Genomic DNA, 27,624 nt, shown 5'->3' on the forward strand with positions numbered 1-27,624 from the left:
TCCATCGCTCCACGTTCGCTGTCATGTGCACCAACCACCGTCGAGAGCGATGGAGTCGAGGAGACGTCGGGGAGAAAAATAAACATAGGAAAGGAGGAAACACTTTTCTAATTGGTTGTATCGGTCTGTTTGGACCCGTTAGGACTTAATTGAAACCCGAATAGTGATCAAGATTTTAAGAGGCATACTTTAAAAGTTTATGGACCAGGATGATACAACCAAACAAGTTTAAGGACTGGAATTGTATTTTACTCTTTTTACAAACAAAGCCCTAATGATCTACCTGTCAACACTAGTTACATTACATATAAAAGCTTGTGATATATAATATGTATGGAAACTAGGTTATACATGTATAACATTTTTTGGGAGGGGACACATAACATAGCAGCGTCCGACCGGCTCATTCCTATCGCCCAGGTCATCGCCGACCATCTTGATCGCTAGTGCCTCCGACTCCTCTGCCCGGTTCTAGTTGCATAGGTCATTGCGGATGCGGCCATGGCCGCTACTATCATTCTCTTCTCCAACAAAGACGACCACTGAAGTGGTGAAGAAGAGGACTTGCCACCAAAGGCAGATGGAGCTTTCATAAGTGCAAGCTAGACATGTTGATGTAGTAGACACAGAGCTGACAAAGAATAGTAAAAGTATACAGGAGACGTGTCTTCTTTTCTAGACAGCAACGACTACCCTTCCGGTGCTTCAGCGGGACTCCAAGGAAAACATAAAAAGGAACATACTAAAGAAGTTAGGGAGTGTTTGGTTTAAAGAATCAATTCATTCTAGATGAGGTGGTGCATCATGAGTCCATTCCCCATGTTATTACTAATTATTAGCCTACAAGGAATGAAATGGTGATGGATCAACTTATTTGAATCCTCAAACCAAATAAGAAAGTGAGTAAGAGGATGATAGACTATCTCTTTCCTCAAACCAAACACGTTGTTAGTTTAGGGTCATCATCATGAACATCTGATGGTGCATCAAGATGAATGCACAAAAGCACATATGCATCCAAATCAGCTTAGCGCATAATTCAAAGATCGGGTCATGTTTGCACTACTGAAACTGTTAAAGAATAAGACCACGTTTAGATCCTTGGAATTAAATTCCCTTATTATAATCGTAATTTAGACATATATCAATTAAGCTAATATAGTTTTATACATGATATATTTGTATGTTATCGTTGGCTATATGGGAAAATATTTATATACTACATTTCTACTATAGATGAGCAAACCGAAAGAATAGAATATGTTATGAGTTACAAAGTAGAAATATAGACTAGTGATACATATAATCAATTTTCACCTCTTGAATTTGGGATATACTTATACTAATATTTGAAAAGTGATGAAATGTCAAATTACAAACCAAATAATCTACTCTATTAAGTAAATTCTAATTCATTCAAAATGAAGGGATTTCCAAACGCCCCCTAACAGTTTATTTGAGGAGGACATTTCTGATGCACATATTAAACCATTATCATCCATAATATAGCTAACGTCTCTGGTTGATCATTGCAATTTATAAATAACATCTTTCACCACTACATCCCACCACGCCGAAGGGTGTCCTTAGCAAAATATATCAAACAACTAGAGACGTTAGATCTAAAATGAGTGATGTTGATTTAATATGTGCACCATGTGCACTAAACTTCCATTTGCACCAGCTAAATTCTCTTATTTGAGTCTGAATATTTTAAATGAGATATAAGAAATGCTATTTCAGTTCAAACCAACAAAGGAACAAGGATATAGATGAACCTCTTGTTAGAAGAAGAATAGCCATCCCTGGTGCAAATGCCGAGGACTGAGTATGCAATACGAAAAAATCATAATACACTTCATATGGTTTTTACCAATGAATTCTACCGAAGACCATAGAAGGCCAGAACAGTATGGACCAGACATAGGAGAGGAAGAAACAAAAACTAGTTACGAAATGGAAGAAAACTTATTACAAAGGGCAAGTACCATGCCAAAAAAAATGCAACACTTCATGCAAACCAATTTGTGTCAACAAGTTCGATGAATGATGACAATCTATGACGTCGCTTGACGAGCAAACGGTCATCTTGCATCCATCAATGGCGTGACTTGTGAAACCTAGGTCGGTTAGTGAACGTGCGGCCGTTGGCTCTGACAAAATGTGAGATGCCAATACAAAGACCGGCCCAAAGAAATGACAGCATCAAATGGCGAGCATCATTCCGGGCTGCAAAAAATGATGTAGCAGTCAGCTGTGAACATCAACTAACAAATTCCATCAGCCTGTATAGTCGACTTAGTTTGCACAATTAAATTAGTCAAAATCAAGGATGCATATAACAAAGCCATGAAAAAAATCTCATATTTGTCCTTAGAATGGTGGTGCAATCTAAATTCACTCTCAACTCCCAAATTGATTCCTTAACATCTTCCAAATCACTGTTGCAACGCAGACTTCATGGCCATTATGGTCTGGTCTCTAGCAAGAACATCATTAATTTTGCCATGCTGCCCAGGCACATCATTAGTCGACTTAGTTCACACACACAATGACACAAAGTTGAATCATGGCACAACTCTTCATTGACCCATAAAAAAGATAAGAGAAAGAATACACATTTGTGCAACTGGAATACATTTTTTATTACCCAATATAAAAAAGATAAGAGAAAGAATACACATTTTTCTTGATTTTTTCAAACAAAATATCAAGGCAGCATATTTAGTAGTAAAGCTCTTTTCCAAAGGATGAGACTAAATAGAAGACTTTTAAGAAATTGTTCCTTTATTTAACCCGTGAATTATGTTGAATAGAAAAACAGAGAGCAAATGCTGCTGCCTGCCAAATCGCAGGCTTAATCAGCAATAAATTTATAGCAGAACAACCCCAAATGTCTGTTTCAGCAGATTCAGAATTCTTACCTTGTCTTAGTGACATCATCATGAACACTAGAGCTCCCATAACCAATGCAAAAGCAAGGCGGAAGGACTGTGAAAGAAAAACTGCACAAGTTAGTCCACGTACATAAAATGCAACTTCAAACTATAGCTAATTGTACCCACCGCATAACTCTCCAGAAGTCCTGATTTGCTTGGCACTGCCATGTCTCGACTAACAGATGTCATGTTATGTCCTTGAAGAAGATCCATGGCATCCTATGTAAGGTAATAAATAAATAAATAAATACTGAGGCACTTCCTATAAAGCACACAAGTCAGATATTTCAATGAAAGCTAAACTGGAACCTAAAAGAAAGAGAGTTGAGCTTCACATGAAGTCAGTTAGACTGGAGAGTCGAGACATTGGCGACAGATTTATAGAGGATGCATTGATCATAATTAGCATATAGTCCTCTTACACTAGTGAAAATCCTTACCACTAATTCAATTATACAGCGTCATGTAAGCTGTCATTTTCATCATAATTTTTTCAGCACTTCTTTCTTATGCTTACCCCACTGTAAGAATTGCACTGGTACTAATATATGATTAACATAATATAGAACTAGGCTAGGTTATGGAGATGCGACATTTGGGGCACCATCAACAAAAATAAATTGTTTACCTGCTTAGTCCCATCAACGAAGTTATTCAAGTAGTATCTAGCAAGTGCATTCCTCAAATCGTTTAGAATTCCCTGAGTAGTTCGCTTCCCGTACCTAATAGACAAAAAAACAGATTCATACTATGGACAAAATATTCCAGAATAAATAATATTCCACATTTGTCTTTATTTAAAGGCTTAAAGCACCCAACTATGAACAGAATGAATATAACTTAGGTAGCAGTAATCTAGAGACTAACAAACAAAAATATACTACTTAATATGCACTTGGTCACCAAATTATTAATGTGGACATGTGGAACCATCTTGTGCCCTGCTGCACTGAAATTTAGACTTTTCCCCAGATGACTAATAAAATTTAACAGTAGCCCATGACATCGGTGATACACATTATAGGGATCACTGTAAAAGTGGCTACAAGCTACAAATGTTTTTAATTACTGTAGCTAACAAGAAAAAGAAAGAGATATAAATAGAATAAATGAACTCAATATTACAAATATGATTTTTTTTCTAAATAAATTACCGAACAAAATCTCCCTTCAGAGCAGGAGTTCCAGAGTACTGAATGCTTATTGCATCTCCATGATTGGCCCACACTGAAAAAACCTCATTTTACTACAGCACCATGATTATATGGCATGAAATAAATAGAACCAAGAACCTGAATTAGTTAAATGGCAAACATAATACTCACAAATTTTGTAGTTTGTATCAAAGGCTGGATGTTTGCTTATTGTATCACCAGCACTAAGAACTCCTATACGTTGAAGTTGGCTTTCCAGAATTTTCCCCCCAATCATGCTCTGTTTAGGAATGTCAGAGTTTAGATATAGAAGGTGAAAATTGAACAGGAAGTGTGTAAGCAAGGGGACTCTAACTCTCATCAAGAGGATGACACTATGAGTTGGGGCAATTTTCTGTTTATTTCCTCAAACACTGCACAATACCATACCCATCTAAGGGTTGGAGACCCATATTTATAGCCCTAGAGGCTGCACTACCACACCTTCTCACACACTACACAATAGGATTGTCCTCTAGATGCTAAAGAGACTACAGAGGACAGTCAAAAGCGACTGTTGTCCTCTAGATGCTAAAGAGACTACAGAGGACAGTCAAAAAGCGACTGTTGTCCTCTAGATGCTAAAGAGACTACAGAGGACAATCAAGCTGTCCTCTAGATGCTAAACGACTACAGAGGACAGTCAAAAGCAACTGCTGTCCTCTATATGCTCAAGACTTATTTCATCATTCTCCCCCTAAGTCTTGGGCGTCGTCTTGTGGGAAAGTTAGGCCATCCCGGACCTGGAGCAAAGCTCAACAAACTTGATCTTCCCAAGGGGCTTGGTGAGCAGGTCTACTAGCTGATCCTTGGTACTGATGTAGCGCGCCTTGATGCTCCCTTCTGCCAAGCAGTCTCGAATGAAGTGGTATCTCATCCGGATGTGCTTGCTCCGTTCATGGAACACGGGGTTCTTGGTCAATGCCAGAGTGGACTGGCTGTCCACCCTGAGTTCCACCGCTCCAGTGTCTCTCCCGAGGAGATCACCGAGCAGTCGAGCCAGTCAGAGCACCTGAGTCGAAGCAGTGGAGGCCGCTATGTACTCGGCCTCGCAGCTGGACATGGCCACCACCTGCTGCTTGACCGACTGCCAGCTAATGAGGCACTTGCCGAGAAAGAAGAGGATCCCGCTTGTGCTCTTGCTAGTGTCGATGTCACCGGCGTGGTCGCTGTCGTTGTACCCGACAAGGTGTGCCTCCACAGGACACCTCGGATAGTAGAGACCGTGGTCGAGAGTCCCCGCAACATAGCGGATGATCCTCTTCACAGCCTGCTCAAGCTCCGTCGTCGGTCGCTGCAGGAACCGACTAACGTAGTCGACGGAGTATGCTAAGTCAGGTCGTGTGTGGACGAGGTAGCGAAGGCTCCCCATAAGTCGCCGGTACTGTGTAGCATCCACCTCCTCCGTCGTGCTATCGCGACTCAGCTTCAGCCTCTCCTCCATCGAAGTGAGAGCTGGGTTGCAGTCGGTGAGCCCATCCAGCTCAACAATGCGCTTGGCATAGGCGGTCTGGCGAAGTGTGATCCCGAAGTCTCCCTGGTGCACTTCAATCCCCAGGTAGAAGGAGAGATGACCCAGGTCACTCATTTGGAAGGTGGCCTTCATCTCTTCCTTGAACGCTGCCACCTCTGCATCCTTGGCGCCGGTGATCACCAAGCGTCGACGTAGACACCCACTAGCAGGGCACTTCCTCCATTGCCCCGTCGATAGATGGCCGCCTCGTGCGGGCTTGGCGTGAAGCCCATTCCTTTGAGCGTGGAATCCAGCTTGGCATTCCACGCCCTCGGTGCCTGTCGCAATCCGTAGAGGGCCTTGCGCAGGCGCAACACCTTGCCCTCCTTGCTGGGGATCGCAAAACCTGGCGGCTGATGTACATAGACCTCCTCCTTTAAGTCGCTGTTAAGAAACGCCGACTTGACATCCATGTGATGAAAATGCCAGCCCTCCTGGGCTGCCAGCGCGAGGAGTCGCACGGATTCCATCCGTGCCACAGGGGCGAAGGCATCGTCGAAGTCGATCCCCTCCTGCTACAAGAAACCGCGTGCCACCAAGCGAGCCTTATGCTTGACGATGGCGTCGGCTTCATCCCTCTTCAGTTTGAACACCCACTTAAGGGTGATCGCGCGATGACCATGAGGGAGATCAGCGAGCTCCCAAGTTAACCGTCTCAACCGCGTCCATCTCCGACTGCATCGCAGCACGCCAAGCCGCATGTTTCTCGGCCTCCGCGAAAGACCGAGGCTCACCATCGTCGCATGCAAGATGCAACTCTCCTGCCAGAATGCGAGACGCTGGACCCGGCACCGACGGGTCGATGAGAAGGCCCTCCACCCTTCGATACCGCAACAGCTCGCCGTCGTAGCACACGTCGACACGCTCCTCGTCGTGGGAGAGCGGGGTCACGAGCTCCACTGGGTCGTGCTCGACACGAGCTGGTGTCGGAGAGGACGTTCCCGGAGAGGGTACCGTCGGTGCTGGAGTACGTGGTGGCGAAGAGCTCGCTGTAGCCGGAGTTGTGGCTGGAGTGCGTGGTGGTGAAAAGCTCGTTGTAGCCGGAGCTGGAGAGCGTGGCGCTGGAGTCGGTGGAGACTTGGGGGCTGGGGTAGACCTGCTCGGAGAAGAGTTGCCTACTCCCCCAACTCCCTCAAAGTGGACGTACTCGATGGTGAAGTGGTCGTACGTCGGAGTCGTGTCGTCATCCACCGCCTTGTCCCACGCCCATCCTCGCCCTTCGTCGAACACTACGTCGCGTGTCGTGCGCACACGCTGTGTTCCTGGGTCAAGGATGTGGTAGGCCTTCGAGCCCTCCGCGTAGCCAATGAACACCCCCGGGGTGCTCCTATCGTCGAGCTTGCTGATGTGGACAAGCTCCTTGGTGAACGCGAGGCAGCCGAAGACCCGTAGGTGAGAGACCGCCGGCTTGCGCCCATGCCAAGCCTCGTACGGTGTCATCCCGTTGAGAGCCTTGGTGGGCGAGCGGTTGAGGATGTAAACCGCTGTCACCACCGCCTCTCCCCAGAAGACAGTCAGCATTCCCCTCTGTTTGAGGAGAGCCCGAGCCATCCCCACAACCGTCTGGTTGCGCCGCTCGACGACGTCGTTCTGCTGCGAGTTGTACGACGCGGAGTAGTGGCGCTGAATGCCCTCATCCGCGTAGTACGACGCGAACTCAGCCGTCGTGAATTCGCCGCCGTTGTCGGTGCGCAGCACGCGCAGCTTGCGGCCGCACTCCGCCTCCGCAGCGACCTGCACACGCCTGATGGCGTTCGCAGCCTCTCCCTTGCTGCCAAGGATCATCACCCACATGTAGCGGGAGAGATCGTCAACGAGCAGCAAGAAGTAGCGTCGTCCTCCTGGTGTGGCTGGTGTTACCGGGCCACACAAGTCCCCATGCACGAGCTCGAGCATCTCCTTGGCTCGGAAGCTCGACTGCTAGGTAAAGGGGAGCCGTCTCTGCTTTGTCAACACGCAGACATCGCAGAATTGCTCCACATGGTCAAGGCACGGCAGGTCTCGTACCATCTCCTTGGCACTGAGCCGCTTCAGGGCCTCGAAGTTAAGGTGTCCGAAGCGCTCGTGCCACTGCCATGCCCCGTCGTCTCGACAAGCAGCAAGACAGCAAGGTTGTGCCACCTTCACATTGAGAATGTATAGCCGATTTGGACTCCTGCGTACCTTGGCAAGAAGGCGACGAGAGGGATCCCAGATCCTCATGACTCCGTGCTCGACCTCCACGCGCGAACCGTTCTCATCCAGCTGTCCCAAGCTGATGATGAGTTCCTCAACGCGGGGATGTAGTAGACTCCGGTGAGCAGCCTGTGCTCACCAGACGCGGCAGTGAAGACAACTGAGCCGGCGCCCTTGATCTCTACGCCGGAGGCGTCCCCAAACTTGACAGAGCCTCGGACGCTAGAGTCAAGCTCGGTGAAGAACTCCCGTCGGCCGGTCATGTGATGAGTGGCGCCGGTGTCGAGGCACCATCCTTCGATCATGTCCTTGCTGAAGCCATCGCCGAGGAAAGCGCGTGCTTTCGACTCATCAAGGTGGAGGAGTGCCGCTGCGGCCGGTGCCGCTGGAGATGGCTCGATGCTTCCATGTTGATACACCTAGCCCAGGTGGGGTTGGCCGAGGCCCAACAAATTAGGGTTGCCCGGAGCCCAACAATTCATTATGCACACCCAACTCAGGGAAAGGCCCAATCGCCCCAAAAGACTAGTCCAATGGGGAAGGGTTGCTCTCCCTTTTAAAGTGGCTTCCTCCTCCCAAGTTAAGCGAGGTGGGATAATTCTGAGGCTCACACGGTCACCGTTCGACTACAATTGGGCCAACTGAGTCAATTGCGTCTTTGCCAACGGGTAATAGTGGAGGATGTCCTCATCACATGTGCTAGGAGCAGGGCCTCCTCCTCCGCCTCCGTCTGTGCGACGTTGGCCTGGCCACGTCGTGGCTGCCGACAGTCCCTGGCCCAGTGGCCAAGCTTGCCGCAGTTGTGATAGCCGTCGTCTCGTGCCGGCTTCTTGTTGCCGATGGCGCTGCCTTGGGCACCTCCACGTGCACCACCCTCAGCATGTCCTCACGCTCCGGCCTGGGCGCCTCCACGCGCCTTGCGCGGCATGCCGCGTTTGCGGCCTCGTGTCGAGGACTCCCCATTCTTCTTGTCACCCTGGCAGGCCTCCCACTGCTCCCGAGTGAGATATAGCTTCCCGCCGATAGTGATAGGCCCAGAGGGAGCCTGTGGTTCGTCGTCGTCGACCACCTTGAGACGACCTATCGCCTCTTCGATTGTCATCGTGGAGAGGTCTAGCAGAGACTCGATCGAGCGAGCAATCTGCTTGTACTTCTCGGGGATGCAACGGAAGAGCTTCTCAATAGCTCTCTCCTCATCGTAGGTGTCGTCGCCGAACTGCACCATCTTCTGCAACAGAGTGTTGAGGCGGAGAGCAAAGTCATCAACATCCTCACCTGGCTTGAAGGCCAGGTTCTCCCACTCCTTGCGAAGTGCCTGCAGTGTGGTCTTGCGGGCACGGTCGCTGCCGATGCGGGTCGCAGCGATGGCGTCCCAGGCCTCCTTGGCAGTCCGCTTCTGGGAAAGCGAAAACTGTATCTCGGGCGGGACTGCAGCAATGAGGGCATTCAGCGCCCATCGATCCTCGTGGTAGTCGACGTCGCCGTACCGAACTGCTTCCCACATGTGGCGAACCTGGAGCCGTACCCTCATCACCACGGCCCACTCAACGTAGTTGGTCTTGGTGAGGGTAGGCCACCCACCGCCGGGACCGATGTCCCTAACAATGGCCTGGGCCATGCGGTGACCAAGGTACCGATCTGGGGAGGGAGAGCCGCGCTGCCTGTAGAGGCCGCGATCTCCGTCCACTCAGTCGCCGCCGCCGGGAGCACCGCCGGCGTGTCTACGCCCGTCTAGGCTGCCACCGCGTGCGCCCTCGCCCGGAGCGCCGTCGGCGCGTCGGCGCCTATCTGGGCTGCCGCCACGCGTGCCCCCATGGGGATGCGCGGCTGCCCACTGTGCCGCCTACTCTCGCGCTGCTTCCCTCGCCAGCCTGAGCTCTTTGCCGGTGTTGTCGTCGACAGAAGCAGAGCTGCCGGCTCTACTGCCGTGTAGAGCCTCGAGTTCTGCTGCCGCCGCATGTGCGGCATCCGCCGTCTCCGCTGCTTCTACTTCCGCTCTCGCTGCTGCCAGTTCCGCCGCCGCCAGCCGTGCTGCCCTCGCCGCTGTCGCTGCAGCCGCCGCTGCTGCTCGCTCGCATTCTTGTGCCGCGGCGACCTCGGCCTCCTGCTGGCATCGCGCACTCGAAGTGACCGAGCGTAGGGACATGGTGGGCTAGTGAGGGGTCGCTGCGTGTGGAAGAGGTTGTCTCAGACGAAAGGCTGCTCGTCTGAGAAGGAGAGAAAGGAACAGTTGGATCTCTTGCTACCGACTGAGTGTGGGGAGAGGCGCGGGAAGGAGATGAGGAAGAGATGTTTAGGCTGCAGGATAGTTTGGCTCCGATACCAATTGTAAGCAAGGGGACTCTAACTCTCATCAAGAGGATGACACTATGAGTTGGGGCAATTTTCTGTTTATTTCCTCAAACACTGCACAATACCATACCCATCTAAGGGTTGGAGACCTATATTTATAGCCCTAGAGGCTGCACTACCACACCTTCTCACACACACTACACAACAGGATTGTCCTCTAGATGCTAAAGAGACTACAGAGGACAGTCAAAAGCGACTGTTGTCCTCTAGATGCTAAAGAGACTACAGAGGACAGTCAAAAAGCGACTGCTGTCCTCTAGATGCTAAAGAGACTACAGAGGACAGTCAAGTTGTCCTCTAGATGCTAAAGGACTACAAGGGACAGTCAAAAGTGAATGATGTCCTCTAGATTCTCAAGACTTATTCCATCAAAGTGGACTTATAACATAAAAAATAGCAATAGTAATGGTATCTCGTAGAAGTATGAAATATCAACAAGGGTGCAACGATTATCTATTTAGCAACTAGCAAGTCCAGCCATATGATTTTTTTTCTCGAACAACGCAGGAGATCTGCGTGCCATTTCATTAAGAAGAAAGAGAGAAAGTACCACATACATCAAACGACTGAAAACAACCAACAAGACCTTTACCCCTACAGCTAGGGACTAGGCAACTAAAAGTTTTGGCTGTTACAACGGTGACACCTAGACCATTTGAATACAAAAACCACAGAGGGGTAGGCCATCAAGACCTACACATTCGTAGATCGTGCCCAGACCAGGAAGTCTTGCAGTTTGAAGGCTCCAGCCCACCTCCAAAGCCGACATTCCTCAACAATCCTTGTGATCAAAGTGAGTGTGTTAGGCTCTGAATTCTCAAAGACACAAGAATTCTTGTGCTTCCATATCTCCCAGGCTGTTAAAATGATAAGGGAATTCAGCCCTTGCCTCCTTTCTTTTGGTATTAACTTGACCACCTTCCTCCACCACATAGGAAAGCAAGTTTCAGCAATGTTGGGTGCCAGCTCTGGCATCTTTATAGCCTGGAAAATATAAAACCAAAGTTGTCTGGAGAAAACACAGCCCACTAACAGGTGCTGAATATTCTCATCCTCTTGATCACAAAGGGGACAGGCATTGGGATGGGGCAGCCCTCTTTTAGCCAGATTGTCTGTAGTCCAACATGTTTTTTAAACGCCAACCAAATGAAGAATCTGCAGTGAAGGGGCGCCCAACTTTTCCAAATCTTTTTACATGGGGCATAACGAATTGATCCCATGAAGAAGGCCAAATAGGCTGACTTGCTGCTATAATCCCCTGATTGGTGTTAGTTTCCACCTGAAAGTGTCAGGGTTTTCAGGCTGTAAAATAACTCCTTCCATCTGGTCCCATATCATAAGATACTCTTGTAAGACTTGGACAGTTAAGGCCCCTTTTATATCTGATATCCATCTCCTGTTGTTCAGTGCCTTAGCAACTGTTCTCTTGTTTACGGTTCTTTTGCCAATAGTTGTGATCAGATGGGGTGCTTCAGCAATGCATTTCCCTTCTAACCACCCGTCCTTCCAAAATAAAAAATTTTCACCATTACGTGATGGGAATCATAGCCATGTTGAAGAGAGCTTTGACATTTCGTGGGACCTCCACTTGAAAACCATCCCAAGGACGTGGTCGATCCACTTTTTGAGCCCATAGCCATCTTATTTTCAGTGCCCAACCTAATTTTTCCAGATTTAAAATCCCTAATTCTCCATAGCTTAAGGGGTGTTGAACCTTTTCCCATGACACTAGGCAATTCCCTCCATTGGCCCTTTCTTGCCCTTTCCAGAGAAACCCTCTCCTTATTTTGTCCACAGCCTTAATGACCCATTTTGGCAGATCAATTGCCAGCCATAGGATTATTATTGCATCAGTATTGCTAGTATGTGTATGTTCCAGTAAAAAGAAAATGTATCACTAATTCACTAGTGTGTACTGTTTTAGAACAAACAATCTGAAAAACCAAACAAGTGTGCAACTTAAACCATATGATCAATATCGAGCATGCTGTCCTAAAAGTACATGAATCCATATTCCATGCACAGTAAAACAGTTTGGGTATGATTCACAAATCAAAAGATGGTTTTGCAATTTCTATACCTGTCTGGTAATACACTAATGCTATAATAAACCATGGCGGGCCCTTAGAAAAACAATAAATCATGTCTTACGTTGGTTTGAAAACTAGGTAACTGTTAAACAATGTATTAGGCAAGTCCTATGCGGCTGGACTGAATAGGCAAGGATCCCTTGATTGATGCCTTGCCTTGTGCGCTGTAACACAATAGGCAAGGATCCCTTGATTGATGCCTTGCCTTGTGTGCTGTAACAGAATAGGCAAGGGTCCCTTGATTGATGCCTTGCTTTGTGTGTTGCAACAGAATAGGCAAGGATCCCTTGATTGGTGCTGTTTCTATAAACCCGATCTGGTTCCTTGTGTATAAATATGTATGAGCTTTGCCTCTCAATAATCAATTTACTATTTGGCGGCAAACTTTCCTATAGTAACTGGATGACAAATGGTATTGCATAGACAGATTATTTGATAAACAATAAATGTTGAAGTATGAGTGAATGTGATAAATACTTGTAAGTACCTGAGTCACATTGGTACGATCCAGACAATCTATACAATTTGTTCTTACAGTGCCAGTCTGCTCCTCAATTTTCTCTCCTTTATCATTTATAAGGAAGTACCTATCACATAACTGTATCAGCAAGACCATGCGAAGGAAATGATAACAATATAACATCCAGAGATGTAAGCTTTGGAAACAAAGTTTAAAGGAACATATCGCTAGATATACAGAAGAACTCTAGACAAGACGATAGCAAACCAATAACAGTATGACTAGTGATTGAATGCACTACACTTTTACTACTTAGGTCGTGCTCAGCAGAGCGTGCATATGGCCGTGCAAAACACTGTTTTGCACTGTATACTGCAATGTTTACAGAGTGGACATTGAAATAGGGAGTGAGAAACGGAGGCTCCTGGAGATAGCCTTAATCAGAAACTCTGAAGATGAAAAAAAATGCCCGGTAGGTACTTAATGCATCTGTACTATAGCCCCTAAAGGCTCTAGCCAGTATTTTAGGTGGCAATGTGCAAGATTTAGGATCTACTTCAAGCAGAAAGTTAATTCTGCATCAGTCTGAATCAGCACAAATTATATACACCAATAGATTAAACTAAATGATTCATTCAAGTGACTCCTGTGCATTTATTTTTGCATTCAGATTTGATGCAATTGGTGGTTTTGTGTTGACCAAAGCACGGTGGTGATTTTTTTAACAGGCACCACAATGATGATTGATTTGACCCAAATATAACAAGGTTCCTTCAACAAACACCAAGAATATACACGAATGATAAAGGGTATGGCGTTGAATATAGTGTATCATCTAGCAGCATACTTATGTTTCTGAAGATAGTCCTTGATCTGATCATATAGCTGAGAAAGGCGCTCAAAGTGAATATGACCACAAACTCGGTGGAAGTCGAAGTGCACATATCTGCAAGACATGGCAGTCATACATGCTTAGCTCCAATATAACATGATAGGAGCAGTGAGCATTCAATGGTGGACAAAGAAATTGTTACCTTATATCTTCACTAAGAATAGGTTCAATAGATTTTGCATATTTTTCACGGAGGCGACCCTCACCGCCACCCTGAAAGATAGAATAAAGCCAATATGCAAGTAAAATACTATATGCAACATAAGTGGAAGGAGTTATCATATTACATTTCAACAAAACAAACATGCTCACTTGGGGGAAAAAAGCATGCAAGTATACTGCATATTAGAGGTCAATCCTAATATGAAGAAAATGAAATCGATTTTGGAAAATAGAAATCTGAAGAGGAGCAGATCCCATAAACAATGATCTTGGAGTGTATACTTCTGACTCCCTTAGTTTTGAAAACCATAGCACTAAAGTTAGTTCGAAGTCCAAGAGCAGTGCACTTACTGTATTGACAAGATCAACAGCTAAGACAGCTCCGTATTTCTTTTGCAAATCATGGAAATGCCTCTCAAGCACAGAAGGCTGTACCGCAGAAACAGATAGCATATAATTTCACGGAAAGGCATAGTGTCGAACAAGATAAGTGAGCTCACCGCATCCTCTTGTCTAACAATGTCAAAACTAGGTTTGTATGTCAAATCAACAATCTGCTCCCACAAGAATGGCATAGAACCTCGAACCTACAAAACATATAATTTGTTAAAATGTTTGAGAGATCAGTATAACAACAAACTAATTCCGAATGAAGCACAACTTAAAAGTGTGGCAACCAAAAAGCAATGTTAAGGGTTGATTTAAATTGTGTGAAGAAACCTACTTGTACATAGGATGCTGTAAACCCTTTTGACTGCATTATCTGCTCTGATTCAACGAAGTTTGCAGCAAAACCCTCTGCATCAGCTCCTCGTCTCCACATTCGAGTACCTTAAAAAGAACCAGAGAATTATTATTCAATCCTATGAAATTGAGTTTACTGAAAATGAGACAGATGTAGTTAAAACTGATCATGTACAGTAAAAACATAGAACTAAATGTTAATGAAATTTGAAAAAACTGACGACAGACCCTCACCTATCCTTCGTGTGCACCTTCGTGCAATCAGGATCACATTTACCTTCTCTGACCCAACTTCTGCTTGGATATTTTGAAAGCCTGATGTTTAGTTAAGTTGCAGAAACTCACAAAACTTGACTCAAATATTTAATAGAACACATATTTCCCCACAGATTTGCTATGGTTCTCTGAAATTACCATGGACCATCCATTTAGATAGATCTAGATGGCTATGATCAACTATTACCTCCTAGAGGTTACTATGTGGAAGAACGAATCTCTCCCCTTGTGCGCTCCCCTAGATGGCTATGACCAAATATTACCTCCTAGAGGTTACAGCAACGATGACAGTGGTCCACGGCCCGATGTTAGTGTTAGGGGAACACCTTGGGCAAAAGCTTTGGCGACAGTGTCGTTTGTAGGTGCCTTAGGCATTGCTTTCTCTTGGGGGTGCCGAGCTTTTTCCCTTCTAGAATTGTCTTCCAGTGGCGTTCGGTGTCGTGTCCTTTCCTAAGACGTCATTATTGGAATTTCGTCTTGATTTTGATGGATGTCACCTTCAATGATTGCCCTTCACTTCTCAGTGTCCACTTGAGGTGTGGAGGTTGGTCTTGCAACGTGAAGTTGGGACTTGGCTCAACAATTAATGGTTTATTACATAGGTCGAACTCTTTTTCGACGACTTGGGGTTTCTGCATATGAGGTTTGGCAACCGTTGAGGGTGGGGTGTTGGTTTGAGATAGGAAGTCAGATTTGTTCTTCGCATTGTACTTGAGCTTGGCAACGATGATCTATAGCGGCCTCATGCTTCTGCTGCCCCACAACGATAGGGTGGGTCATCTAGGATCTGCCACGGGAAGTCGGAGCTACTGGCTACTCTACAACTATAACCATGCTCGACAACGATGACCCTTGGTAGTTTCGTGTTTTGCCGCATCGCATGGGTGAGTTAGCCATTCAGGTGTTCTGTTGTAGGCATCACATGGTTTGGCTGCCCTTTCCTATACATGAAACTTCTATTTCTTCTTAATTGAAAGGCAGAGCTCCTATCATTTGTTAAAAAAACTATTAGCTCCTTGGAGGTAATGGGAGAAATATTATATTTATATATTTCTTTTGTTTCAAAAAATAGGAGAAACGGTTAGTAAAACTTGGCAAAACATCTTGTTATGATATCTAGCATGTAAGTGATGTTTTTCTCGAACAAAACAGGAGAGTTGCGTGCTATTTCATTAACGTAGGAGAAAACAAAAGGAAAATAAACCAAAGGAGAGGCATGAGGCACATTCCTAAAAATACCCACGACAAACTCCAACTCACACACACCCACGCCCGCGCCTAAAACTAAATACAAATGCATACGACCACAAACATGTAATTGATAGAGTGTTCTAATTCTAACATGACTTCCTATTACTTCTTGTCAGAATATGTCTCTTCCTTAAAATCTTTATCTTTTTGCGACGTGACACTTAGGGGGTGTTTGGTTCCCACTTCCTAAACTTGAGTGACTAAAGTTTAGTCACTTTTAGTACCTAAATTGCCAAACAGTATGACTAAATGAGGCATTTCAAATAGAAATTTTAGGAACTAAAGTTTAGTCCCTAAAGTTTAGGAGGGTGACTAAAGTAACCAAACACCTTCTTACATAATTCTTCCTTGCAATGTTTTTGTTTGAATGTGACATAAACAAAGGAGGCGAAAGGACCTCTAGCCGAGTTGGTTAGGTGGTCTGAGTAGAACTCCTCAGGTCCTGGGTTCGACTCCCCGTGGGAGCGAATTTCAGGATGTTAAAAAATCCCCTCGCCTGTCCCACATCAAATAATAGGTCTAAGGCCCGGTTGCGGTCGTGTTCTCACATGGGCTACGGTGCCGCGGTGTATGGGTGGGGTAGAGGTTCAGGGGTTTTCTCGACCTGCGTGAGGTCTTCTTATTATAATACCCAAGGCTGTCTTACCCCCCATAGGTCGAGTGACATAAACAAAGGAGAAATGTGTAGAGGTGTGTATGCTAACATGACTTGATATGTCACAGATGTGTGACATGTTATAAAAAAGGTAATGATAGTTGCATGTTAGATGTATTATATACAGGTAGCATTTTTTCTATAGAAGTAGTTGTAACGTGATTTCCTAAGGGGTAGTCGGTGTACCATAGCAAGGCCAATTTCTTAGTAGTAAAATTGTTGAAAACGTCACAATATACCAAGGATACTGCCTTGAATTACCGGCAATAAGTACTGGTTCAGCTGTCAAGGGAGAAAGAAGAAATCAGAATACTTTGCAGATACCATCTCTTAAATCAAAAGTAAAATGAACCAGGGGCCTGCCTGGAAAGGAAACTTTTTTATCAAACACAAAGGAAAGTTGCATAGCATTATATTAAAAAAAGAGAGAAAATTACTAAACAAAATTTTAGGATTTCATTCAAATATGAGCTGAATACTAAGGTGACCTGGTTAAACCCCTCCTATCCAAAAAGGATACCTGGAGATAATCTTACCTTGTTCTCAATTAGAGGTTCTAACAAGTAAGCATTCCATAGAAATCTTGGTTCCGCCTGAAAATAATTGTGTTAATTGATCAGTAATAGTAGTCAAAAAAGCAGAAGGCGTCATGGATTTAGTACAAGAAATTTTTAAGCAATGCTTAACTTGGTAGAGTTAGATTGCATATTTCTGCACTGATCATTCAGGTGATTACAAGAAGCTACTGTGAAAAAAGCTCATAACCAACTTTACAAGGTTGAAATCAAATACATTTGATTTTTCTCACACCATAAATGTTCTACCAAAAATTAAAACGGCCTTGCAAATTATCGATGTTGAAGGATGTGGTTATTAGTCATATAAAAGTTACCATCATCTTGTGAATTTGCAGTGTGCTACTATGATTACTAAAGTCATTAGCCATTACCAACAGCAGAATGACACACTTCGATTAGGTGTTGAAGGAGAATGCAAACTTTGTCGTCAAAAGGAATAGTCAGATTATGTCACATCAAGCTCTGGAATTAGAATTAGAAATGGAAAACGAAAAAACCTGTCTCCAGAGAGGAAGAGCTCTATACTCATCGCCTAGATCATGTAGCCTCTGTGCACTGGATTAGAACAGACAAAGACAAGCATGCGGTAAGCAATCAATACAAGGAAATATTCCAAATACTTAAATAATTAAGACATGCATATTCTGCTATAGCTTCTCTCTGCCTAGAAAAAGCTAAAGCTTTTAGACTTTTCAAGTGTAGAGCTCAAGAATGTAACTGAAAGTCTGAAAATGTTAATAAGATACTCACGAAAGTGTTAGGTTGATATCGTAGGAAAAGTGAAGGCCAATAGTCCTCTCTGCAGCATCCAGGAGTTCTGAGAATTCTGTTTCCATTTTTTTCTGCCAGAAACATATTTGGATGTTCAAATGGAATCTTGAAGGACTTTGGAAGTCAATTCATAAAAGCAAGCAAAGCACCACAAACAACTTAGGTGAGAACAAAAGAAGTATATGTTAGACCTGCTCAGCAGAGGTGGTGTTATGTGCACTATTGCAGGGAAGAACTTTTAGTCCTGTCACTTTAAAAATTGCGTGTCCAAAGTAGGATCCCACACAATCACGATCCGTGATCACCACAAAATATGATCCAACTGCAAGTTTGAGCACTCCTATCACACCATATACTGTTTGAACTTTATGTTTTGTAGTGGGTCCACGTGGTGGCAAGTCTTGAACTAGATTCATTGTTCCGCTGGCCCGGCTAACTGACAAGTACAAGTCAGCCAGGCCATCAATTGGTTCAAATATATAACAGTCAGGAAACTCCCAGAGTCTCAATCTTGTATGGAGTTTCAACGAAGTGCTTGCATCAGTTGTCTCATCCATGGCGGTATAACCTGAAATAATTGGTGGAGCTGATGATAGTTAGTGTCACAATGACATGGCTAGATTTTCATTTAGAGTACTGGTCAATTTGATGTCAGAAAATATCATTCATGTCAAGATACTTGGAACTGGAAGGTAAATATATGAAAAGAATTAAATTGAATACTTTTGACACATGACATCTAATCTGAAAAAAAAAGATAAGATGTTCAAAAGGAAGTTATCAACATCTTGATAAGACATGAGCATGATGGTTGCTCAATAGCTTGCCTTTTGTTTTCTTCCTTCTCTCCTTTGCTCCAAATATTTCTCTCATTGCCAAAAAAAAATTGTATATCTCTATAGTCTCCTCCCAGTACCTATTTTTTATAACATTTCCATCTTCATATAATTTATCACATTGTATAGCATATTCAGATTATGTTTGATACAAATGGATAACAAGTAGTGCCTTAGGACCCACTATATACTTGTGGTGTGGTGTTTAGCATATAAGAAGTTGCCTTGTCTTTTTTGAAACTAAAAATTCTCGAGTGTACAATAGCAGAAGAAATGCCCCCACAGTGGCAACCATCAGAGCAAGCCTTCTGGAACCTTGCAACACAGAGGAGCACTAGGCCTTGCATAATCATCTTTCATGGAAAAAAGAAATAGACAGCTCGCCAGCTCGGCCACAAACAGGAGCACAGCCGACCAATTGGCTTATATGTGAGCCTGGAAAATGAGGTCTAACACGGTTTTGCAAGACGGGCGGGCTGTAAGAATATCCTATAACTAGAGCAGCAGAGCTAGCCATTGGCCCACAGTGTGATAGCTAGCACCGAGATCTTGGGTGATGAGGAATCAGAATGTCTTTGCGATCCTATATGGTGTTGGATACGACAGATCAGGGCTGAATGAGGTGAGAATCAAGCAATTAACTCAACAACATGCATTATTGGCCTTATATAGAAATCAGGAATCCCGAGCTTGCATCGCAGACACGAAATTTGAGGCTATATCCACGGTGTCCGGTCGATCGGGGAGATCGATTGGACGCTCGCACGCAATTTCTGTAGGATTTAAGCGACGTGGAGTCCGCACCGCCCAATCGAATCTCATACGAGCGGCTGATCCACGGCGCCCTCAACCCCCAGCGCGCCCCAATGTTAAGCGACAATTCCACCGTCGGAGAAATGAGGCGTACCACGACGATAAGAAGGCCACTACTGCTGCAGCGGCTAGCTGGTTGTCGGGGATCGCTGGGCTGTCTTGCCGGTGTTGTCGCCGGAGCGGGACGGCGACTCTTCACTCGAGGCCGGCGATGCAGATCTTGAAGGGGCCCACATACAGGGTTATAAAAGCTTGTCCCACTTGTGTTTTGTCTTTCTGCATGCGGCCCCCGCGTGGAGTCCGATTGTTTTGCGGGAAGGTTGACTGGTATAGAGGTTGGCCGAATTAGTAGGGAATTTCTCCATGAGCCATTTTTTCCCTGCACTATTTTAGCTCGGTACTTTCCGACACGATCCATTGTGCATCGTTCTTAAGCTGGACCGGCACAGCGATCGTGCCGTGTTTAGGCTCAAGGCTAGCACGTCGTGCTCGATCTGGCTTGGCACAGAACAACAGGAGGCACAACACCAACTCGACTCCCCCGATGCCCTACACATGCATAACACCGACGCCCCCCACGTGGCCCCACACTCACTCATTTCTGGCACTCGAAACCATAATCCTAATCCCTCCCTCCTGCTCCTGGCGATCGGCGAAATTCCCCTCTCCCAGCGACGACTTGTTTGGACATCTATACTCTCGATTCTCTTCTGCTTCTCCTCATCCTCTTCCATGTCCTCACATCCCGACCCCTAATCCCCATCCTGGCTCCTCCTAGCCTAACTAGTCAACGAATGTGGTGTTCCTCCTCACGGTTGTGCTCTCAAGCGACTCAGGTGCTCCGGCTACGCAGGTGAGATCCCAAACCCTAATCCCCATCCCCTTCTTTTGTCATAGATCTTGATTTTAATCTCTTGGATGTGATGAATCTTGTAGTTATCGGTCTCATACATGTTCTTGTGCAATTGTGCCGGTGTCACGTAGCCGTCGAGAGATCATAGTCGCCGACGAGGAGCCAGTCATCTACGGCATTGACGATGACCTTCAACCGGCCGTTGTGGATGAGGAGCACCGGCTCGAAGACCATAACGAAGCAAAGGATGCTCGGGCCCTGTTCGGCAGCAGTGCTGCCATCGACATCGACAACGATAATGAGCTCCTTGGTGCTGTTGCCGGTGGTCAGACTGTGATAGGCTCCACGAGCCTGATACCGACCGGCACAAGCACCGCTACCACGAGTTGTAGTAAGTGTCCTGCCAGATCTAAAGGGTGGAAGGACTTCGATGAACTGACCCACCTCGTCAATGGTAAGAGGGTAAGGTATGACGTCGTTTGCAAGTACTGCAAGGTTACATTAAGTGGTAAATCTAGTTCTAGAACTGGCCACTTGCTTCGTCATAATTGCTCTGCTAAGAAAGAATAATAGTGCACTAGTATAGTTCAATATATGCTCAAGTATAATTCTGATGGTTCCTTGAAACATTGGGCGTATTCTCCTTCTGTAGCACGTACTGAACTCTGTCAGCTAATAGCTAAAGAGGACCTACCTCTATGGTTTGGAGAGTCTGATGTTTTCAGGAGTACATTAGTAATGCCCATAATCCTAAATTTATCGAGTCTTCTAGATAGACCACTACTAGAGACATTGTCAAGCTTTACAATGAGCATGTGGTTAAGCTAATTGAAACTTTTAAAACCTATGTTTCATTTGTTGCTCTTACATCTGACATCTGGAATGGTAAGGCTAAAGAGGAGTATCTATCTGTTGTTGCTCATTTTGTGAATTCCAATTGGGAGTTAGAAAAGAGATCGATTGGTCTTAGGCTACCTGATGAATCACATACTGGTAGAAATATTGTTGAAACATATTGCAATAGTGGTTGATGAGTATGGCTTGACCAATAAAATATTTCCTACAACTCTAGACAATGCTTCATCAAATATAACTGATATGTCTTTTCTGAAACCATTGTTTTCTGGTTACCTTGGCCTTGTTTTTCCTGAACCATCTGATGATAATGCTTATGATTCTAATGATCCTGATGATTTCTCTATAGTTTTTTTACATCAGTGTTGTGGTTGCCATATAATTAACTTTATTGTGAAGTCTTGTTTAACAATCATAAAGCCTTATCTGGATGATTTTAGAAAAGCTATCAATTTTTAAACTCTTCAAACCAAAGAATTGGTGCATACAAGAGTTATTTCCTCAGTATGGTTTTTACACCTAGAAAGTTTGGTCTTGATATTGATGTTAGATGGAATTCAACATTTTTATGCTTAAGTACATTCTTCCACATAGAAGCACTTTTTTGGTCTTTATCCAAATCCAATATCCTATGGAAGAAGGTAGTCCTCCTTTACTCGCTACTAATCATTGGACTATTGTAGAGAAAGTGGTATCTTTTCTACAGTTATTATATGATTCTATTATTGCACTTTCTGGTGTTTATTACCCTACTTCACCTTTAGTGTTGCATCAAATTTTAAAAATTGCTAGACATCTCAACACTTATGAAAAAGATGAACTACTGAGACAAGTTGTAGTTCCTACGAAAGATGAATTTCTAAAATAATGGAGACAAATAGCCTTGATGTATGCCTTTGCTTTCATTCTAGATCCTAGGGCTAAAATGAGAGGTTTTCATAAAATCCTTCTTCGTTTGTCCTCTAACTGGTACAAATTACTCTAGGTTTCCACAAAAGGTGAGGTCTTAGTTAACTAATACTTTTCAGTTGTATGAATCAAAGTTTGGTGATGTACGCTTGCAAGCACAGCACCAAATGGCCAAGGCTAATGAAGGTAGGAACAAAACGACTTGGGATGACATCTATGGTGATGATGATTTTGATTTTGAGTCCTCTGCTTCATAGTATGGTGCAAGATCAGGTAGTATCACGTCCTCTTCTTCTACCTTTGCAACTGTAGCCTCTATATTAGAGTTGTCTTCATTCTGGACAGTGTCATTGTCTCCTAATTCAATGAAGACTTCAAAATCTTGAGTTGGTGGCATGAACAAAAGCTTACCTATCCTATTCTTTCTATCCTTGCTAAATATGCCATGATTGTTTCTACTTCTACTATATCTTCTGAATCAAATTTTAGTATGGTTGACAAAGTGATCGAGGAGCGTCGCTGCTGGCTCACAAGTGATATGGTGGAGATTTTTTCATGTATAAAGGACTGGGAATTAGCAGACTCACATATGCAACACAATGTGGAGAAGGACACCAAAGAGATGTAAGTTATCCATGAAAGCAAGGTCCTTGAAGATGCACATCATGAATGAGTGTTTGAAAGTTTGTTTGGATGGTAACTTATTTGTTTTCTATACTGTGGACTATAATGAACTTTAATACTTTAATTTAGAGCTGGATGTACTATTTTTTCCTTTCTAGTGTTTTCTCACGAGGTGTGAGTTTTTACTTAGAAAAGTTTTTAACGAGGCAGCATTGCAAACCTAATTTAGTATTTGTAAGTGCAATCAACCCTAATTGAGGGTTTTGGTGATTAAATGACAAAACAAACAGAGATTCTAACAAGTTTGTTCCTAGCATGTACACAGTAATTCTACAGACAGGAGAAGCACAGATCTTATGAGCATAAAAATGTAAAGCACAGCGGATTTAAATTCTACATCATATGGCGTGCTCCAAGTGCTTGGAAACAATGGCAGTGTTCATTTTATAATTCTTGAGTTATAGGAATCGTCGTTCAATTAAGAGGGATCCGAAATGGTTAAGTAAGTTATGCAATGAGCTAAGTTCAAAATCCTTCGAAATCGTCTTAGAGAACACTTTTCCAGATCATGAATGCCTTTGAGAAAAACCATTTTTACTTCCCACAAGAGTTCCACCTTTGTTCACTTCAAAATGTTCAAAACTTGCTTTTCAGCCTTTGAAACCGGTTCAACCGGTTTCTGGACTGTTCCTCTGCCATCCCTGCTCTGACCTGTCTAACAGTCAGAGCTGTCAGAAAATTCGTTGCAGATATTTTTGAGAAACCGGTTCAACCGGAATTTTTCCTGGCTCAACCGGTTTTGGATCCGGTTGAGTCTCCGGCTGAGTAGGTTAGTGAACCGAGATCTTCCTAGTGGAAACCGGTTCAACCGATTTTCGGCTCTTTTCTCCCAACGGCTGCCAGCTTTTGGGGGATCCTTTAAATACCCCCCCCCCACACACACTCTCTCTTATTTACTTCTGCTCTCTCCATGATTTCTCAGCTGACCAAACCCCAAACAAAGGCATTCAATTCTCATCTCACACCCGAAATCGCATCTCCTTCAATCGCTTGAAGGATCCTTGGTGTGAGGTGAAGTCGATCTAACGCGCTGTCAATTTCATCTTGATTCTCGCATTCTCTTTGTTCTTGAGCTCATTGCAAACTTGACCTTGTGCGGATTTGTTACTCTTGGAGCCTTGTGTTCCTTGACGGTTAGAGGTTGCTTGGAAGTCTCCAAATTTGTGGACGACCCCAAGAAGTTTGTATTACCCGCTCTTTGAGCAAATTTGAGAAGAGATTGCCTTGACCTTTGTGGTCGGCTTGTGGAGGATTAGGGTTGGAAAATACCCGACCCTTTGTGGGCTCCTCAACGAGGAGTAGGACACCTTGGTGGTGGTTGCCGAACCTCAGGATAAATCACGTGTTCTTGTGCTTTCTTGTTAAGTGCCTTAAATTGTTGGTTGGTTCATATTCATCTATTTGAGTGGATTTTCTGTAGGGCAAGTCATTAGCAAAATCTTTCACTACTTCGTAATATTTGTTTAACTGATTATTTAATCTAAGTTGAGCAGGTTCAAACTTGTTCAGTTGTAAACAAAATCAACTGAACTGGTTTGCACCAGTGCAACTTTAATTTGACCTATCTCGAAGTTTTTAGTGAAAAATTTCAGGTGTAGCCTATTCACCCCCCCCCCCCCCCTCTAGGCTACTTTCAATTAGTATCAGAGCTTCGTACCTCGTGTTATGCTTAACCGCGTGAGGAAACGATCATGTCTACTCAACAGGACAATGTGGATCCTCTCCTCGAGGAAATCCCCGTCACATCTTCCGGCGAGGAAGTGGACCCCAAGGTCCTCGACCTCGCCATGAAGATTGCCGAGAAGATGTTCCTCAAAATGAAAGAGGAAGATGCTAAGAAAAAGGTCGAAGAAGAAGAATCAAGAAGAAAGGCCGAAGAAGATAAAGGTAAGGGAAAATTTGAATACAATGACGACCTAGTGGAACTTTTGGTGTCGAAGGTGATGAGCAAGGTAAGTCTCAACACCGAAGGATCATCTACCAAAAGTAAAGGTAACGAATTCAGTGAAGTTCAATTTGATTATTCTAGAAATTTTATTCCCAACTTGTCTTCCGCCCCACTTGGAAAGTTACCAACTCTTAGTGAGTTGAACTATGACGAGTGGGCCGATAAGATGAAGTCGCATTTAATCGGTGTACATCCTAGTCTTTGGGAGATTGTCAATGTAGGTATCTATAAGCCCGCCCAAGGAGAAGAGATGACTCCGGAAATGATGCAAGAGGTTCACCGCAATGCTCAAGCGGTGAGCATAATTAAAGGAAGTCTTTATCCGGAAGAATACCGGAAAGTTCAAGGAAGAGAAGATGCCCGTGACATTTGGAATATTCTTAAAATGTCACATGAAGGAGATCCCAAAGCTAAGAGACATAGAATTGAAGCTTTGGAGAGTGAGCTTGCTAGATATGATTGGACTAAGGGTGAGTCACTTCAATCACTCTTTGATTGGTTAATGGTGTTAGTAAACAAAATAAGAGTGCTTGGAAGCGAAGATTGGAGTGACTCCAAGGTCACGAGACTATTCATGAGAGCATACAAAAAAAGGAACAAGAAGCCAAGAAGGAATACAAGAAGGACAAGTTCAAAAAGGGAGGCAAGAACAAGGGATATTTCAAGAAGAAGAAATATGGTCAAGCCCATATTGGTGAAGAATGGAACTCCGATGAAGAGAGTTCTAGCTCCGAAGAAGAGGAAGTGGTGGAAAACGTTGCCATCCAATCTACTTCAAGCTCGCAACTCTTCACCAACCTACAAGACGACTCCTACACTCCAACTTGCCTCATGGCAAAAGAAGATAAGGTAACTTTATTTAGTAATGATTTTCCAAATGATGATGATGATGAACAAATTGCCATGAAAAACAAAATGATTAAAGAATTTGGCTTGAATGGATATAATGTTATCACCAAATTAATAGAGAAGCTAGATAAAAGAAAAGCAACTCTTGATGCTCAAGAAGACTTGCTTATCCTTGAAAAGGAGAGAAACCTAGAGCTTCAAGAATTGCTACTCAATAAAGATGAATGCTAGATGCCTTGACAAAGGAAGTATCCTTAGTCAAGATAACTATAGAGGATAAAGAAAAAGAAGTAACAAATATGAAAACCTCTATAGCTAATCTTGCAAATGAAAAGGATGCACTTGAATCAAGCATGTTAAGCTTGAATGTCCAAAATCAAGAACTTCAAGTGGAACTTGAAAATTGCAAGAACATCAATGCCTCATCTTTATCGATTGAATCTAAGTCTAGCTCCTCAAATAATACCTTTTGCAAACATTGTGCCAAATATCATGCGTCTTGTTGTTTAACTAACCATGCAAGGAAGAAGAGCCCACAGGTGAAGGTCAAAGAAATATTGAAGAGATGCTCTAGCAATGATGGGTTAAAGAAAATTGAACCCAAGTACAAGTCCCTAAAGCCCAACAATGGAAAAGGGGGCTTGGGTTCAACTCATCCAAGGAAAACCCTAGCATAGTGCATAAGGGGTGGAGATCCCCCAAGTTCATAGAGGGAACCACCCTATATGATGCCTTGGGGAGGATTCACTTGAGTTCCACAAAGAGTAAGATGAAGGAAGTGGGATCCACAAGTGGAGAAAAATTTAATGCTCCCATTTCTCACTCTTATCTTTGTGATTATATGTTGACTTGGGATTTAGGGAAATTGGTTGTTAAATATGTGGGTGCCTACACTAAAAGAAAAGTCATGAAAAGAAGTGTGTGGGTACCCAAGGCCATAACTAACACTGCAGGACCCAATTCAATTTGGGTACCTAAAAGCATAGCCTAAATTTGTTTTGCAGGTCTACTCCTCTGGTGGGTCAAGTTGGGTGCTTGACAGTGGATGTACAAATCACATGACCAGGGAGGAAGACATGTTTCATTCCTTGCAACTAACTCAAGAAGCATAAGAAATTGTGTTTGGAGATAGTGGCAAGAGTAAGGTGATTGGTATTGGTAAAATTCCTATCTCTGACCAACAATCACTTTCAAATGTTTTACTAGTAGATTCTTTAAGCTACAATTTGATGTCCGTTTCACAACTTTGTGGAATGGGTTATAATTGTTTATTTTCTGATGTGGATGTGAAGATCCTTAGAAGGGAGGATTCCTCAGTTGCCTTTACGGGTCGCTTGAAGGGCAAACTTTATCTTGTTGATTTCACAACAAGTAAAGTGACGCCTGAGACTTGTTTAGTGGCAAACTCCGACAAGGGTTGGCTATGGCATCGCCGGCTAGCTCATGTCGGTATGAGGAATTTGGCCAAACTTCAAAAGGATAGTCACATCATTGGACTAACAAATGTTGTATTTGAGAAAGATAGGATTTGTGGCGCATGCCAAGCAGGAAAGCAACATGGAGTCCCACATCAATCAAAGAATGTGGTCACAACAAAGAGGCCATTGGAGCTTCTTCACATGGACCTCTTCGGACCTGTGGCTTACATTAGTATTGGTGGTAGTAAGTCTAGCTTAGTTATTGTTGATGATTTTTCTCGCTTCACCTGGGTTTTCTTTTTGAGTGACAAAGGTGAAACCCAAGAGACCTTGAAGAAATTCATGAGAAGAGCTCAAAATGAGTTTGAGCTTAAAATCAAGAAAGTGAGAAGTGACAATGGGACAGAA

General features: G+C 44.0%; 1 protein-coding gene across 1 annotated transcript; it reads right to left on the reverse strand.

The window, feature by feature from the left end:
• Positions 1 to 1,765: 1,765 nt before the first annotated feature.
• LOC103653626 (phosphoinositide phosphatase SAC7) lies at positions 1,766 to 20,114 on the reverse strand. Its single transcript, XM_008680470.4, has 19 exons — positions 19,795 to 20,114; positions 18,243 to 18,619; positions 18,031 to 18,122; positions 17,778 to 17,835; positions 17,239 to 17,295; positions 16,951 to 16,984; positions 14,755 to 14,835; positions 14,501 to 14,607; positions 14,277 to 14,363; positions 14,128 to 14,205; positions 13,757 to 13,827; positions 13,570 to 13,668; positions 12,750 to 12,849; positions 4,265 to 4,373; positions 4,094 to 4,166; positions 3,568 to 3,661; positions 3,066 to 3,158; positions 2,925 to 2,991; positions 1,766 to 2,229 (listed from the first exon to the last, which is right to left on the reverse strand). Exons 2-19 carry the CDS (start codon positions 18,606 to 18,608, stop codon positions 2,099 to 2,101), a joined length of 1,797 nt encoding a protein of 598 aa, XP_008678692.1. The 5' UTR covers positions 18,609 to 18,619; positions 19,795 to 20,114; the 3' UTR covers positions 1,766 to 2,098.
• Between the last annotated feature and the right edge of the window lie 7,510 nt (positions 20,115 to 27,624).

The sequence above is a fragment of the Zea mays genome, chromosome 4, assembly GCF_902167145.1.
Source record: "Zea mays cultivar B73 chromosome 4, Zm-B73-REFERENCE-NAM-5.0, whole genome shotgun sequence".
In the NCBI taxonomy this organism is placed as follows: Eukaryota; Viridiplantae; Streptophyta; class Magnoliopsida; order Poales; family Poaceae; genus Zea; species Zea mays.